Source organism: Plecotus auritus (assembly GCF_963455305.1).
Source record: "Plecotus auritus genome assembly, chromosome: 12".
NCBI lineage: Eukaryota > Metazoa > Chordata > Mammalia > Chiroptera > Vespertilionidae > Plecotus > Plecotus auritus.
This window is the reverse complement of record NC_137778.1, coordinates 15,148,992-15,166,819: the sequence shown is the minus strand read 5'-3', so window position 1 is coordinate 15,166,819 and position 17,828 is coordinate 15,148,992. Positions and strand designations below refer to the sequence as shown.

The following is a 17,828-nucleotide window of genomic DNA, read 5'->3' as shown; positions in this document are numbered from 1 at the left end:
GAGATGCTACTGACTTGCTTGGGCAAATAACCTGTCCCTCTCACATATACCTCTGCCAGCCCAGCCCCCCTCTGACTCTCATCCCTGATAAAACACCAGAGCAGCCAGTGGACCGTCCGCAGACCCTAACCTGACTGCAAACAACCTGAGAACCCTGGAGGTGAAAACAACCAGTCTGGCTGGTCTGAACCCAGCCTGGACCCATGGGATCCTCAGCTCTTCTTCAAGCTCAAAGGAGGGGAGAGAACCCCTGTCCTACAGCCCCATTCAATCACAAGGAACAGAGTAAGGCCACCAGTTGGGGCCACGTGGGGAGCCAAAAGCAGCACCAGGTGGGCTCCAGTAGATTATGAGCAGTCAGAAGGCAAAAAGTGAGAGAGGGAAGAAAAGGAACAGGAGACTAGGAGGGAAGAGGGAAAAAGACTATAGAGGAAGAAAGAGGGAAAGATGATGGAGGAGGAGGAAGTGGAGGAAGAGGAGATGGAAGGCAGAGGGGCTCGAGGTGGCCCACCACTGTCTCACTGCCTTCTTGCCATCCTGGCCCACATCCTGCTTAAAAGGGCGGGGGTCTGATCAGTGTAATTACATCCTCTGTTAGCACTCCTTCTAGACTCTCACATAGGAGCCTCCCTCCATGCCCGGCCTCACCAACCTTAGAGAGCATTTGCTGACCAGCTGGGGACAGACAGGCCACCAAGCTTGCAATCACCACGCCCATCCCCTGGCTGTGTCTGCTCAGACCCTCGTGGGAAGGATACTGTAGTGTCTTCATGTAGTTCTGAATTGCCTGGAGCCAGTCTGGGATGGTCATCGACAGCCTGTAGTTTGGAACCTGGGGTATTGAAGGCTGCAGAGAAGTAGAGAGAGATCTTTTTGGGGCCCGGTCCTTGGTGGCAAGCCCAGGACTGAGACCACCGGAGAACTGCTCCTGGGAGCAGATGGCCACCCTGCCATGGTCACCTGTTCAAGTGGTACCTCCTGGACAAGGTTTCCCCACACCAGCCAGTCCCCTGCTGAAGTCCTCCCTCTTTTCATTCCCTCTACCCACACTCCACCGTGGGTCACAGTGACTCTCTACTCTCTACGGCCCTCTGTGTATTGTGAGTGTGAACACAGCCAGCCTTCCCAGGGAGCCTCAGCCACTCACTGAGGCCAAGGACCATGTCCTGTAGTGTCCCCCACTGAGCCTGGCCCAGGATGTTCACAGAGGCGCTCCATTAACCCTCACATTTTTTACTGCATGACTGAACCTTTTGCTGCATGGTTAGTGTGACCCATTCTATGTGCCCCACTCCAGGGCACCATTGAATGCAAGATGAATGGTGCCCTGAAGAAATGCAACATGGCGCCTCAACCACCATTTCTCCTCAACACCATGCCCTGCAATGCCCATCTCCTCCCTCCCATGAGTCTAGACCCAGATGGATGAGGAAAGAGTCCCCTCTTGCCGAAACCGGTTTGGCTCAGTGGATAGAGTGTCAGCCTGCGGACTGGAAGGTCCCAGGTTCGATTCCGGACAAGGGCACGTACCTTGGTTGCGGGCACATCCCCAGTGGGAGGTGTGCAGGAGGCAGCTGATTGATGTTTCTCTCTCATCGATGTTTCTAACTCTCTATCCCTCTCCTTTCCTCTCTGTAAAATATCAATAAAATATATTAAAAAAAAAAAAAAAAAAGAGTCCCCTCTTGCCTTCAGTCTTCCCAGGTAAATGCAGCTCCTCTGACTCATGAGCCACCTCACCCTTTTCCCCTTAGGGCCGCCCAGCCACCTCTTGGTTTCCTAGTCTGCCTCTTGGTCAACATTCACCAAGTGTCTACAAGTCCTGCAGGGAAGAGTGCTAAGCCCTGCAGGGAGGAGAAAGGAGCAATGGCAGGCAAGGACGTGAGAGGGGAGGTAGGCGCCTCTTGTCTGGAATTTAGAGCTCAGACAGCACTCAGCGCTGAGCAGGCTGCCAACGAGGCCGGGAGTGAGAACAAGCTGGGGCTTCCAATCCAGTCACTCCTGGGAAGTGAGGGACAATTTTTGCTTTCTCTCCCCCTCTATGATTCTCAGTCTCTCGTCCTTGGCCTCGCTGGTGGGGGAGGGCCATTGGGGGCAGAGGCAATGGGCCCACGTGGGCCTGAGGCCCCTGCAGTGCGTTGTCAGGAAGGAGATGAGGCTCCTGCAGGCCTATGTGCTCAGGAAGGAGCAGAAGGGGCCTCCGGACAGATGAGTTCCATCCTGGGAGAAAACAGGAAAGGGAGGCCCTGGGGATTTAGGGCTTAGCTCAGCCGTGGGCAAACTACGGCCCGCGGGCCGGATCCGGCTGTTCTATCCGGTTCTCTTGCTCTCCCCTCCGCTCCTTTACTTTGAATTTATATTAGTTCACACAAACATTCCATCCATGCTTTTGTTCCGGCCCTCCGGTCCAGTTTAAGAACCCATTGTGGCCCTCGAGTCAAAAAGTTTGCCCACCCCTGGCTTAGCTGATGGACAGTGAAGTCGCTGGTCAACTGACTTGGGGACAGTGCTGGGCAGCCTGCTGGGCACCAGAGCTCTCCCAGCTCCCTGGGTTCAGGCCCCACAGTGAAGCTGGAGGGCATGCTGGCCCTGGGCCTGAGGAGGGTGGGAGGAGGAGGGGGAATGGAGAGGGTTGCTCATACTTCTATACCCTAGGCTAGGCTGCATTTACTTATGCTACTTCACATTCTTTTCCTCTCCGCGCCTCTATTCTCTCTTGGCTTTGAGACTTCCTACTTCACAGCAACTGCCCCTTCAACAGAAAGGAAACTAGTCACACTTCCTACTTCACAGCCAAGGTGCTGTGTGTGTGTGAATGTAAGAGTGTGTGCACACACAGCTGTTCTGTGAACTACGTTTTGATTACAACATATCAACTCAAATCACATTCTTGTCTTGGAGAGTCATTTTTGGGAGCAAATTGGAACATTTGCTCACATGCCCCCCCCTCCCTGACACACACACACACACACACATACACACAGACAGTCAATAAATGAAGTGTAGCTGTGGCCTGTGTTGCTCAGTTGGTTGAACATCATCCCATGCACTGAGAGATCGCTGGTTTGATTCCCAGTCAGGTCACATGCCTGCTTTGTGGGCTCAATCCCCAATAGAGGGCATGCAGAAGGCAACCAATCAATGTTTCTCTCTCATCGATGTTTGTCTCTCTCTCACACCCTTTCTCTCTCTTTAAAATCAATAAAAACATATTTTTTTAAAAATGAAGTGAACCTTTGTGTTTTCTGTTCTAACAAACACCAAGACGTATCTGGCTTGTCCTTATTTTTGGGGGGCAGTAACATCCACTGATCTACTCAAATCAGGAATTCTGTGTAAGAACGTGCCAGAAATTTCGCAGAGAAGCAGAGAGAATGGGAGATGCGCACAAACATCTCTTTAGTACTTGTGTTCCCAGCTCTAGAGCCGGTACAAAGGGGGAGGGGCACGGAGAGAAAGGGAGGCGGGATGACAGTTTATTAAGTCATGAGCATGCTTCCACACAGAAGAGTACCTATTTAATAGAAAAGCTGGTAAGCACAGGGAAATGCCCCATAGAAGCCCGGGTCACCTAAGGGATCCCCAGAGGGGCATCTGTTGACCACAGCCCTGAGGTGGCCAGAGTGACTGCGTTCTGAGTCAGCCGGCCATGGGGGCCAACCAACAAATTATTTCAACTCCAGCAAAGCCAACAGACCCCACAAGAGCCGGATGATGGGGCGGGAGTCAGGTGGCAGCTGGTCCTCAGAATAGAAGCTCAGTGGCGCCCGAAGGTTTTTAAGAACAGCTGCCTGGTTACCTCAGCCCCTGCTGAGAGCGAGTGGCCACATTCCCCAAACCCCAGCTGAGGAGCAGAGCTGTGGCAGGGAGAGGGGCTAAGCCTGCTGAGGGGATGATGTCATCTGGCTACAACTCTGACATCTGGGAGAGCTGACTGGGACTCAGCTCCCAACCAGCCCCTCATGCCTCCACAGGACGAGGAACTATTAACCAGGTGGGCTCCTTCAGCTGTGATGACGCGTCCAACACAACCAGGTGTGAGTCCCTGCTCTGTCACCTGCTGGCTGTGGACCCTGGTCAAGCTACATGACCTCTCTAAGCCTCTGTTACCTTCCCGATGAAATAGGAGAATATCACCTACTCCAAACCTTCTGGGCTGGTTAGGAGGATTCTATAACCTACGTATAAAATGTGCACCTCGGAGCTTGGCACTTGGCGCTCTCTAAGTGTTAGCTGTGTTATTATCGTCTGAAGTGTGCCTTCAGGGGTTGACAACGGGGAAGCCTGAAATGTCTTCACTTTTCAGGAAAACAGAATCAGCAGCGCTTGAGTCCCTGGACACTCAGGAGCGTTACTGAGATGCCTTCTCACCCTAATAAAAGAGGATGAAACCATCCACTTCCCTCTGGGACCATGAGTTAACCTCCTTAATTCATGAAGTGTTCACACAAAGTGATAAGAAACATTGGGGCCTCAAGAAAAAAAAAAACTGGCCCAGATGGCATGGCTCAGTGGTTAAATGTCGACCAAGAACCAGGAGATCACGGTTCGATTCCTGGTCAGGGCCCGGGTTGCAGGCCCAATCCCCAGTGTTGGGTGTGCAGGAGGCAGCAGATCAATGATTCTCTCTCATCATTGATGTATCTCTCTCTCTCCTCCTCCTCCTTCTCTCCCTTCCTCTCTGAAATCAATAAAAATAATAAATAAATAAATAAATAAATAAATCTGTCCTTTTTTTTTAATGACCCCCGAAAGTGGAAGCAAACCAGGTGAATGAATAAACAAAATGGGGCATGTACACACAATGGGATATTATTCAGCAATGAAAAGAAAGGCCATTCTGGCACATGCTACAACAGGGATAAACCTGGAGGACCTCACGCTAAGTGAAATAAGCCAGTCATGAATATTGGTACAATTCCTTTATATCAGTTGCTAGAATTGCCAAGGTCAGTGGTCGGCAAACTGTGGCTCGCGAGCCACATGCGGCTCTTTGGCCCCTTGAGTGTGGCTCTTCCACAAAATACCACGGCCTGGGCGAGTCTATTTTGAAGAAGTGGCGTTAGAAGAAGTTTAAGTTTAAAAAATGTGGCTCTCAAAAGAAATTTCAATCGTTGTACTGTGGATATTTGGCTCTGTTGACTAATGAGTTTGCCAACCACTGGCCAAGGTCATAGAGACAGAAAGAAGAAGGGTGGTTGCCAGGGGCTAGGGTGGGAGGGAGGAAGAGGGAGTTTCTGTTTAAGGGGTACAGAGTTTCAGCTGGGGAAGAAGAAAAGGTTTTAGAGATGAAAGGTGGTGATGTTACACGCACAACAATGCACAGAACCGAACACTTAAATGGTAAACTACATGTTATGTATATTTTACCACAGTTTTTAAATGGCCGTGAAAAAACAATTCACACAAAAAAGAAACGCAAATAGTGGATAAATATTTGAGAAAAAAAGTTCAAACTCACTAATAATGTAAGAAATGCGCATTAAAGCCAGTGCAGAATGTCATTTTCACCTCTCCATTTAGCAGGGATGCTCTGAAATGTGGACACTCAAGGCTGACGAGGATGGGAGTGTAAATTGGTACAACCTTTTACAAAAAGCCCAGGGCACACTCCTTTTGTTTTCTCCATGATGGGGGACCTGAGAGTCTCTTCTCCTGTCATTTTCCTGCCCTATTTCACCTGAAATGCCAGCCTAGATTTTCCATGGCCTCTCCCCTCAAGGTTCCCACCTCCTGCCACCTGCATCCAGCCCCCTCAAGCCACAGCCCCGCCGATGGAGGCAGAATCTAGAGGGCACAAATCAAAATGACCCTTTCCATACTGTGCCTGTGGTCAGGGGTCGGGGAGTGGGAGGAGGAAGTGGAGTGGACAGGAAAATGGTTGCTCAAGAATAATGATGAAATAAACCACAGGCAAGGTTTTTATGGACAGACTCAATTTCACTCCATTCTTGCCAAATTCAATGACCTGTCAGAAGAATGCAAGGAGCCCACCCAGTATGGCTCAGTGGTTGAGCGTCAACCTATGAACCAGGAGATCATGGTTCGATTCCCTCTTAGGGCACATGCCCGGGTTGTGGGCTCAGTCCCTGGCAGGGGTCGCACAGGAGGCAACCAATCAATGATTCTTTCTCATCATTGACGTTTCTATCTCTCTTTCCCTCTCCCTTCCTCTCTGAAATCGATAAAAATATATTTTTTTTAAAAAAAAGAAGAATGCAATGAGAAGGGATGTGAATGGACACAAGTGCATATCATCACCATGGCATCACCATGTGGGAGAGAAGGGGGAGCTAGAAGAGGAGCCAGGGAGGCAGCTAGACCTCCAGGCACCAGGGATCTTTAACAAGAGAGAACAAGGACAAAGCAAAGCCTTTTGCTGTCCCTGCTCTGAAAAATACACTTGGCAGACACCAGGCAGAAGAGTCTCCTGGAGGAGAGCAAGGAACATCACTCATGAGCCCAAGATAGGACCCAGACCCCTGCATCAGCAGCGGCCAGGAATCTGTTGGTGGTAGCCTACCTTGGAGGCCTCAGGGTCCCAACCTTGGGCTGAGCAGGAAAGACCAGTGGATGGTTCTGAACGCAGAACAAGGGAGGGAGGGAGCGGCCCCAGTGAACCAGCAGGGGGCAGGAGTGGAGCCCTGATTGCAGCCAGGTCTCACCTCACAGCATTCACCTCTTCACTCAGGCAAAGCTGAGTCCTCTAAATGTGAATTACTTTCCAATTTGGGATCAACGTGAGAATGAGGCACAAGAATTTGGGTTCTGCAAGAAACAGCCCAGCTGTCTTTTTCTGGGCCAGCTCCCTCTCTGCCCCTGGCTTCCCATCCTCTATCATCCTCCACCTGGCTGGAGCTCCTTTCTTGCACTATCTCTAAAAAACCCTGGCCTTCACCTACACAATTGTTAACTCCAGGTTGGCAACCAGCAGAGGAGGGGTCTTCAGTAGAAAATTTAGAAGATCTCAGAGCAGGTGAGCTCCTCCACACCCCAGGAAGGGGTACCTGGACCTTCGGGGAGAACTTACCATGGCTGCTAACAGAATGCCCTGCAGTCAAAGGAAGTGACATTCAGTCCCCCTCTTAGGCCTCTGACACCTTCCCTCCACCCACTTCTTTGCCAAATTCAATTGCCAAAAAGACACACAAATTCAATTGCCAAAAAATGTAACCTCCCTGAAACTCTCCAATCCTTCCACCACTTCCTGCTCTTCTCTACAAATTCCTCAGTAAAGCATTGATTTGGTTAAAGGAGCAAAGGACTTGGCCCCAGAGGGAAAAGCCTGCCAATCTGAGCGTAGGAATAGCCCTTGAATCCAAGAGACGTGGCACCTAGAAACAGGAGCTTTTGAAACGGTCCCCATCTCAAAGCCTGTGTAGGAGTCAAGGTTTGGGGAATGTCGGGACCAGGGAGAGGGAGGATCCCATGATGGGGTAGGGGGTGGAGAACCAACCATTATGACACAATGTAAGAGAGAGAAATGTTAAGTTCTTTACTTAGGTTCAAAAAGCCAATGCCCCACGTTCGGGCTGGGGTTGTTCTGGCTTGGCAGGAGTTCGCGTGTGACCTTTGAGTTACTACGAAAGTACAATGTGGCCCTGGCCAGGTGGCTCCACTGGTGGGAGCCCATACACCAAAAAAGGTTGTGGGTTCAATTCCTGGTCAGGGCACATACCTAGGTTGAGGATTCAATCCCTGTCAGGGCCCATAAGTCTCCTCTCTTTCTCTCTCTCCTCCTCCCTTCCTCTCTCTCTAAAATCCATAAAAACATCCTCTGGTGAGGATTTAAAAAAAATAAAAGTAGCCCTAACCGGTTTGGCTCAGTGGATAGAGCGTCGGCCTGCGGACTGAAGGGTCCCGGGTTCGATTCTGGTCAAGGGCATGTACCTTGGTAGCGGGCACAACCCCAGTAGGGGGTGTGCAGGAGGCAGCTAATTGATGTTTCTCTCTCATCGATGTTTCTAACTCTCTATCCCTCTCCCTTCCTCTCTGTAAAAAATCAATAAAATATGTTTTTAAAAAATAAAAATAAGAGTAAAATATGGCCACTCTATTAAAAAAAGAGAGAGAGAGAGAGACCACTCTGTTGTTAATCCTCACCAGAGGATATTTTTTCCATTGATTTTTAGAGAGTGGAAGGGAGAGGATTGGGAGGGGGGGACAGGGGAGATAGAGAGAAAAACATTGATTAGTTGCTTCCCATACACATAGATCAAACCCACAACCCTTCGGTGCACTGCCTGATGCTCTAACCACTGAACCTGGCCAGGGCAGGGACCACTCTTTTTTAAGAACACAGCATTCAGCCACAGTATTGGAGGTCTCTGGAAGTAGCGATCTATGTTCTAAGCTGCTCAGACAACATTTAGAATATTGTGTTTCATATGTGCTTATTTTAGGGGACTGACTGATTTCAAACTAGCCATTGTCCTAGAAAGAAGATGAGAAGAGTGAATTGATCTGGGAACTCTAACAAATAAGGTGAGCCCTAGGCGGTTTGGCTCAGTGGATAGAGCGTCAGCCTGTGGACTGAAGGGTCAAGGGCACATGCCTGGGTTGCGGGCTCGATCCCCAGTAGGGGGCATGCAGGAGGCAGCCAATCAATGATTCTCTCTCATCATTGATGTTTCTATCTCTCTCTCCCTCTCCCTTCCTCTCTGAAATCAATAAAAATATACATTTTTTTTTTTTTTTTAAAGAAAAGGTGAGCCCTAGGCGGTTTGGCTCAGTGGATAGAGCGTCGGCCTGCGGACTGAAGGGTCCCGGGTTCGATTCCGGTCAAGGGCGTGTACCTTGGTTGCGGGCACATCCCCAGTGGGGGGTGTGCAGGAGGCAGCTGATCGATGTTTCTAACTCTCTATCCCTACCCCTTCCTCTCTGTAAAAAAATCAATAAAATATCTAAAAAAAAAAAAAAATCTTTAAAAAAAAAAGAAAGAAAGAAAAGGTGAAAGGAGCTACCTGTGGACAAAGGAGACTAAAGGAAGGTGCAGACTGACAGATGTCACAGTTCTGAGGACTCGTAATTCCGTGCACCTCTGATGTCACACAGCTCAGCATTAGAACCTGGAGGCTCATGGGTCATAACATTATGGGATTTGAGTTGGAAAGAACTTTCCTTGAAGTCTGGCCTACTCCCACTGTATAGATGAGAAAACAGATCAGAGATTTTATAAGCTAGAGGTGCACAGCTAGGACTCCTTCCTTACTCTAAGAGCCCCGTCTAGAGACATTCCAGGGAGCTGTGAGTAGCAAAGGAAGTTGGCATGGGCTACTCTGGCTCAAAGGGCAACACAAGAATCAGTGGTAACATGTGACTAAGGGGAGAGAAGGACTTCTGTTCAGTCTCAGGAAAGATTTTCCCACCAATCTAATCTGGCCAGGCCTGGGACCGGCTGCCCTGGGAGGCAATGAGCCCCCAGTTCTCAGGAGGTCTTCAGAACGTGGAAGGGAGACTGGTCTCCACCAATACTAACATTCCCTGATTCCCACTGAGAAAGGGGGTCACCGCACACAAAATCGGGAGAAAGACGAAGCCCCGGTTAGAAACGGGGTTGCTGCTGAGGGTGCTGGATTAGAAAGGCAGCATGGGGACGGTAGGAGCAGGCCTCTATTGCCTGTGGCCACCTCTCCTCCAGGTTTATGGGCCCCCAGCTCGTCCTTCAGTAAAGAAGGCTCACTTAAGTAAGGACAAAGCCGGAACCACAAGCCAGGATCAACGTTGTTCTCATGCTCAAGGAGGGCTAGGCAAGGAGGGCTGACAGGGCTCTCGTTGGGCACAATGAAGAGCTCCTGGACCCGCAGAGTAATAAAACACTGACTGTGTGCAACAGGAAGCTTCCTGGCTGGTCCACTTCTCCCAAGGGTGCACACAGCTTTCTGGCCTGTAGGGCTCAGATGCTCAGGTCACCAGATGCTCCAGGCTGGAGACTCCACCAGATGGCCTTCCAGGTCTCAGGTCTGGCATTCCTAGACTTGCCCAGGAATCTTCTCAGCCATGCCAGTGTCCCCAGGGTGCCAGGGAAACCATCTGCCATGCCACAACCCCCCCAGGCTCTGGCAGCATTTCTCCCCCGGTTTGCATTTTATGTTTCATACAGCGACCACTCCACATCTCCCTCCCTCCGTCTTGCTAAGTGATCCTTGGCCACCAAACCCAATCAGCTCACTGGCTTCTCTTCAAGGTAAAAAGAGTTCTACTCCTGAGCCTCCTTCTCAATCCAGTGAGACTAATTCATCATGTCCACTGGAACGTCCCCTTTAAGCCATGGCCAAAACTTCTTTTTTTTTTTTTTTCTTGTAGCCCAGATAAGCTGGGAAAAGAGATAGTTCACTGTTTTTGCAAGTTTCAGAGGTGAAAGTCACTGTCATAAAAAGAAAATTGGCAAAAAGTCTAGAAATGATTCACGCTGAGAAGTCTGACTGGTTGAGTCAAATTCATTCACAGCCTAATAAATCATTTGCAAGGGGGAGACTCCAAAGGGGAAAAGTAGGGTGGGATCCCTAGGGGACCTATGCATTCTTGGCATCGCTGCTGCTACATAGCGGCTACAGCTCTTGCTGAAAGAGGATGGACATTGGGGTGAATAAATAAATAATAGAGTTTGGATAGAGATTCAAAGAAACCTTGGCACAACAGACCATACAGTCCCAGGACAGCTAGCCACCACCTCCCCCTCCCCCATTTCTAAGGCTTCCAAGACAAACATCTCAATTAAGCAAAGGGGCGGGGGCGGGGGTGGGGGGGGGTTGTGGGGAAGACGGGAGAGGGGAAGGGTGTTTGTAGCATAACCAGGAACGTGGATAGTGCCTCTATTTGCCCTGAACAGACTGAAATGGTCCCCTCACCGCCCACCCCACCCCCCTCCTTGGAAGCCACTGACCTTTGCCAAGAAGGCGGCGTTCCTGATGGCGCCCACCATTTCTCCCCCTTTGGGGTGCACCTTGGCCACGTGCATCCACATGCGCTCCCAGGTGTGGCTGTCGATAGGGAAGCCGCTCTTGTTAACGTGAAAGAGCACCCCGCCGTCTTTGTCCTCCTCCTCGGAGCCCCCGCTGGTGGCGAGGCTCACGGGCCGCGCGTGGCTGCTCCGGGACCGGGTGCCTTTGGCGCCTTTGGGGTGGGGGCAGCGGCGAGTGTCAGCCGCGGAGCCGGTCATGGTGGGGCCGGGGCCGGGAGGGCGGGGCGGGGGTCGCGCGACGTCGGCGGCGGCGGCGGCGGGGGGCGTGAGCGCGCGGGCGCGCGCGGGGATCAGTGCCCCGCGGGGGCCGCCTCCTCCATGCCTCGCGCTGCCTCTGGACACGCCAAGGGGGAGCGGCGGCGGGCGCTCCGCTTACGGGCCGAGCCTGCAATCAGGGGAGACACAGCACGCACCGCGGTAAGTGGACACCCCGCGAAACCGTGCCCAACCGCGGTGGGGCCTCGGACTGTCCCCGCGTCACTCCCGTCCCTCCACCCCCGCGCTGACAGACCCTCTAGAGATTTGAATACGAGCGTCCAGCCCTGCAATTACCCAAAAGGCGACTGGAATTTTGGCACAAAGCTTCACGCACACCTAAACACCGGGAGGAAAAGAGGCGTGGGGGGGGGGCGGGGTGCGGAGTGGACCGGGTAGCGGGGAGAAAGGCAGCTCGTGCTGCGTCAAGAAACAGGGGGTCCCAGCACGCTCCACACAGTGCTTGGTCGCCAGATGTGGTCGAGCGCCGAGCAAACCAGGAACGCGCCCGCACGTGAGCGGCCGGGGGTCGGCGCGAGGGCGCAGCGGCCGCTTGGGCTTGCAAAGGCGGCCGCGTTTCTTCCAGGAAGCCCTCCCGGAGCCCCCAGGCTTCAGTGGAAATAGGTCCACCGCCCCCGTTCCACGAGTTCCCCGGGGGACCGGCTGCAAGCGGGACGCGGGAAGGGCGCTGCAGCAGCAGGACCTCACCTCCGGACGCTCGACCTCATTGCTGCGGCGCAACTCCAGGCGGCGGGGGCGGCGGAGGCGGAGGCGGAGGCTGCTGCTGCTGCTGCTGGGCCTGGGCCTGGGGCTGGGGCTGGGGCTGGGGCTGCTGCGGCTGCGGCGGCCGGCCCCTCATTCCAAGTCCCATTCTCGAATGTTATTCTGTGACATATAACCGAGTCACCCGGGCAGCCGCCGATGTTCCGAATGCGTCCATTGGCCACCGCAACAAAGAGGGGCGGGTCCCGGGCTCGGAACTCTACAACCCGGAGTTTCGCGACGCTCCCATTGGCTCCGAGGTTCCCGGGCCTGGGGCGGGGGGAGGGAGGGGGACGGGGGAAGGGGAGCTGCACGGCCACGCGAAATTGCGATCGCTGTCGTGTACTGGGGCTGGGGCGTTTGTAAGAGACAGAAGACCGAGTCCCCCCAGGGCTCGTGGCACTGCGAGGGTTTGCAACTGTGGGAAGCAGAGGAGAAGTCACCTGAGAAGTGACCCAGAAGTAGAGGAGGGCTTCTCCTCAGAGCATCATTCCCTGAGGAAGGCTGGACACAGCCACCTGCCTCTGTCAGGGGGTTCAGGCAGGGGCTGTACAGGAAGGTACAAAGCAATCTCTTTTTTAACGCTACAGGGCAAATTACCCCAAACTAACAAGGGAACACAGTCATGCACTCTCTGACGTTAGTCATGATTTATCAAGTTCTTTTAAACCCAAGCTGACATGTAACACTAAAACCCAGGTGGTCAGCAGCGCCCTGACCGTTCTGTCAGAACTATAGAGTTAGAGGAGGGGCTGGAGAGATGCTTCAAGGTCAGGGTGAAGTGGGAGACTCCTCCACACTCCCCACGAGAACAACTTTTCCTTAAAGGCCTCTTTTTTTTTCCCCCCCTTTTATTTAAAGAAAGAGAAGAGCGAGGTGAGATGGGACGAGCACCAGACTACTGAACTGAGGGCTGGCTCTAAGTCCACATTTATCACTTGGCTGAGCTGTGTGACCCAGGACAAGCCACTTGCCTGGTCTGGGTTTTAGCTCCTCTTTCTGAAAAGAGAGCAAGCCAAGCCCCTCACTCTCCAAGGTCTGTTCTGACTCTGAGGTTCTGTGATTCTCGGACTCTCTCTTGTGGGCACTGTCTCTAGTTTCCTTTCTCTTTCAACTCCAAGCCAGCATGCCAGCTTTGAGAGGGTAAAGCAGTTGTGATAGTGATGCTAGGTTAAGAATGCAATTGTCAGAGAGCCACTGATGACAAATCAGTTTCTGGAACTTCTCTTTCGTGGTGAGGGGGAGGCGTGGTGAGGGGGCCAGTGCCAGCAGAGGTCACTGGGTATAGCTGAGAGTCAGGACATGGGTGAGGAGTCCAGGACTCTGCACCAGCCCTGCATTGCTGCAGACAAGAGCCCATGCCTAGGACTTTATGCATTCAATAATGAGAATAATAACGTAGGTCCCAATAACGCAAAGGAAACGGTTTGGCTCATTCTGGAAATTATCTGAATAATTCAAGTGGAAGAATCACACCTGAAAAATATCAGGAAATTGGAGGGAAAATTACCCTCTCACCATATAATTGGCTCCGTTTTCATTTCCTGATTAAAAGAAAACCTGCCTCAGCGAGCAATCTGTTTTCTCATCTCAAGCATCCTTCCTCCCTTTTTTCTCAGCCATCTCTCAGATCTGTCCCTTTCTCCCCACTTCCCTGGAGTTTCAAGACCAGAAGACTAGGATTTCAGGATGAAGACCTGTATGCAGAGGATGAGGATTTGGCCTCACACTCCCTCAGGAGAAAACTGAGCTCTCAAAGCTCAAGTGATCCGACCCGTTGGTGAACATCGAAGAATGTCTGGCAAGTGTCACCTTCCCTGGTATCGATTCCCAGTGTGGGCACTCAGGCCAAGTCCAAACAACTACAATTCCCCTGCTAAACCAAGGCCTGGATCCTGCTCTGCCTGAATCAAAATCCTAGGGACCAGAGAGGGGTTATCCGTTCATCTTCCTGCCCCAGGCACATCAGGACTCCCTGACAGTTCAATGCAAAGCTTTTGTTTTCATGTCCAATATTCCAGCTGTCCATTCTCTTCTTCCCTGGGCGGTGGGATGCAGTGGAGGCCACATGACATATGAAGGGAAGTGTGAGACTTAGCTACTTTCCCAAAAGGTGGTAAGAAGGCTTCTAAAGTGAACTGAGCTGTCCCAGTGAGGGACTGGGCAGCGGAAGCGCCCTTTTGTTCAGAATCCTTTTTGCATTTGAGAGTTGTGCTAGTTGCATGGGCCAGCCAACTCTGTTCTTCCTTTCCTTCTGTATTTTGTGTTACATAAGTCTCAAATGATCCCATGCCTGACAGATTATGGGTTTTGAAAGCTTGGGTCATTAATAAGAGTGACGTAGTGGGACAGAGCCAACTTGTGACTTGAACAGGGACTATGCTCAACCTCTAAGAGCAGAGTCACTTCCATTCGTTAGCATAATGACTGGCACAGCAGAGGTGTGTAGTGGGAAGGTTTGGAACAAGAAAAGCAGTTTAAACAGCATCTCATTTTTTCAAGTGCCTGGTGCTGGGGTCTCTAAGGTAAATAAGACAAGATCCTAACCTGGTGATCATTTTTCTAGCTCCACCACTTATTGATGTTAATAGCCTATTAATGAGTGTATCAGAAACAGCTTATGTCCCTCCTCGCATCGGCTAGACGTTGCCTTTCTGCTGGCTCTATAGCTGCCTCCACAGCCAATTAAATCTGTGCAGTTCAGCCGCTGGGAACTGACGAGACACTTGCCCAGCCAAATCCTTCTTGGCCGCTGCTGCACAGCCAGGCTGGCCAGCCACATGTCTGGAGTCTCTGACTCCTCCACTACTTCTGGACTCAGAGGAAATGCCATACTGCAGGATGTGGCTTCGAGGCAGCCATCAAAGAGACTAGATGATGCACCCTAGGAAATTCCCTGTGGGGAGCATTTTGACCAATGAGAAACAAGAGATGGGAGGAAACTAGGCAGATGCATTCTCTTTCATTCCTCTTTCCTATGGACAACCTCCCTGGATATGTCCTGCAGAGCTACTGAGACGCATCTACTGAGTCTTTGCAGCTGGTCCTGAAGAGTTACCTGCATGATAACATACCACCTTGCATTGCTTCTCATCCTAGCCTGCTTCGTTTCCCCTTTCACTCTTGCTGCCTTCTCAATCGGATTTAACGTTTGCTTCGGGTTTTATTTCCTAGGGAAACTGAGCTCAGGCCATTGGTTCCACCAGTGGTTCTAGGATGGATATGGGGAGTGCATTGCTTACGTGTCTGAAATCAATAGAGATCCTTTTCCTGGTGATAAGAGAGATGGTAATAACTCTGATATGCAGGAGCACCACAACTTTCAACTGGGCTGCATTGGGTGGAGAGCAAGACATTGGGAAATCAAGTAGCTGTGGAACTCAATCTGTTTGGAAATAATGTTAATTATAAGGTACCAGAGACCTTGGAAACAGACAGTGACAGGTTCAGGGCAGTTAATTACCAACTCATGGAATGCTTTGCAAGTCAGAGTGCCTCCATGGAAACTTTAAGGGAGAGCCTTATTTCCTGCAGCCATAGGATAAGGCTAAACATCAAGCCCAGGACCAGACCACAGGGTAGCAGAGTTGCAAAGGATACTAAATGCATGCCTTCACAGGCTTCCACGGAAAATTCAGAGTGGGACCTGAGACCTGGAATAGGGATGTCTCAGTGGATGAGCTTCTGGACCCTTCCAATTCTCTGAAAGCTCCTGCCGAAAGAGGACCCTCTTCCCCACAGCTTGCTCTCCTCAAGATCTGGCCCCACCACCAGTTGCCTTCACTAATATCCAGAGTCAAGTTGTAGCACAGCCCACACTGGGAAGAAAAAATCCTGCTCTCGGGAGAAAAAGCATACCTGCCAAAGGTGTTTACAGGACTTAGCCACTATGTACTGACAGGAACTATGGGAATGTATGTGGGAATGGATCTTGAAGATGTCATATTTGGGGGTAGGAGTGGAGCAAAAAACTCAATGGGGAGAATTCACTAATTTGGGGATACTCAGAATTCAGGAGTTAATGTGTTAGCTAGAAAGCCTGAAGCTTATCCTAATATTTTGCCGGGATGGCTCTTTGAAGCCTGGTTCCAATAATGGCCTATAGTAAGCAAAGTGGAGAAGCTGGACTTCCTTGTGTGGTGTTGAGGGAGATGTCAGAAGACTCGGGAAGGTGGGACTATTAGAATTTATATGAGAATTAACTAACCACATAGCTAATTCCCTGGGCTGGCCCAGAGGACACTCCCTTAGTGAAGGCAATAAAGAATGCACTAGTAACAAAGCTTTTTTGAGCAGTTGGTAGTGGCTATCCTTGGTCTAGGGTTAACTGTAGGGGGAACACCACCCTGTAACTGAGCTCCTTGCAATTAGTGAAAAATGACAAAAATCCAAGAATTGCAGAGGACAGGTGGGAGCACTAATTCATAAAAGACCAGGTGGACATATCGCAATGAACAGCAAGGTGGAGGAGTGATCAGGGTGACTTTCTCTGCTGGGACTCATGGCGCTGACTAATAGCTCATAGAGTTCCTAGGGAAAGAGTATTCATATAATTTATTGTCCAAATTGAGCTACTTTTGAGAGTAAGAAGGGGTGCTAGTAATGATTACATGGGGACCATTGGTATACACCAAGACCATCCTAGTCAAACTGACACCTGTATTACCCTACCGAGGCTAAAACAGATGAGCAGCCATTCAGGGTATTGCTTGATCAACATAATCAGAAAGAATAGCTGGTGAGCAGAGACTGACTTTGGTCACCTTGGTGAAAAATCATAGATCTTCACCTAATTTCCAAATCTAAGTCAGATCTATCCCAAAGCTGTTGCCACTGCTGAGTGAGCCCAACTGGCCAACTGCAAAATTGATGCTGAACCCTCAATATAGCAGCATTCCTTAGAGAAGCCAGATAGCCACCTAGTGGCAGGTAAATTTATATCACATCTTCTACCTTGGAGGTGGCAAGATTGACTTGACCTCAATCCATATATGGGTTTGCCTTCCCTGCACACTGCAGGCAGTACCACCATCTGAGAGCCTGCAGATTACCTTACGCATTGACATGTCTCAGAACAAGAGACCCATTTTATGGTGAAGGAGAGGGCAACAATGGGCTCCTGACCATGGTCTACTGGTCTTACCATGTATCCCACATCCAGAAGCAGCTGACCTGATAATATAGAGGAAAAGCCTCTTGAAGCTCAGTTAACGCAAAACTAGAAGACAGCACTTGGCAAAGTTGTGGTACAGTCCTTTAGGTTATAATGTTCTTGGAATTAATAACCAATACATGGTACTAATCCCCAATAGCTAAAAAGAATGAATCCAGGAACCAAGGGACGTAGAAGTGGCACCTTTCACTATTACATCCAGTGACCCTTCTTGAGGAATTTGTGCTTTTTGTTCTTAAAACTTTGGACTTCGTTATGTGAGAGGTTCTGGTTTCCAAGGAGCTAACTCTGCCAGGGTACACAGTAAGGTCCCACTGATCTGAAAGCTGTGACTGTACCTAACTGCACTGGCCATGTGAGGCCCGTGGGCAAAGAAAGGAGTTAAAGTATAGCAGTTCTAACCTCAAGGAGCCTGGACTACTCCTCCTGGATTGCAGGGTTTACTGAGATAGCTCCTAGTACCTCAGTGCGTGGCAAAGCAATAACTTTTTTATGATAGCAATTCAACTCAATAAGGTCAGTTCAACGTAGAGCTTCAGACCCTCTCCCAAGTATGAAGATCACCCAGTCAGGCAACCAATCTAGATAAACCAGCTGAAGTGTTGGACACGAGTGAGGGAAGTCTGCAATGGGTGGTGGAGAAGGAAGATGATGAATATCAATTATAGCCTTAGG

General features: G+C 50.6%; 2 protein-coding genes across 3 annotated transcripts in view; one reads left to right on the top strand and one right to left on the bottom strand.

Annotated features, from left to right (window-relative positions):
* The window catches only part of VASH2 (vasohibin 2), a gene marked incomplete at both ends in the record, with an annotated part of 38,959 nt that extends 26,852 nt beyond the window's left edge, over positions 1–12,107 (bottom strand). Inside the window, 3 exons of one of the 2 annotated variants that reach the window (XM_080647941.1) lie at positions 759–847; positions 10,886–11,348; positions 11,927–12,107. In XM_080647941.1, the coding sequence (XP_080504067.1) occupies positions 759–847; positions 10,886–11,161 (365 nt within the window). Of the gene's footprint in view, positions 1–758; positions 848–10,885; positions 11,349–11,926 lie in introns of those variants that run through there. The other variant, XM_080647942.1, reaches the window with a different exon arrangement.
* Positions 11,250–17,828, top strand: part of SPATA45 (spermatogenesis associated 45) — a 70,993-nt gene continuing 64,414 nt past the window's right edge. Inside the window, exon 1 of the mRNA XM_080647943.1 lies at positions 11,250–11,380. The gene's annotated coding sequence lies outside the window, so the exon portion shown is untranslated. The remainder of the gene's footprint in view (positions 11,381–17,828) is intronic.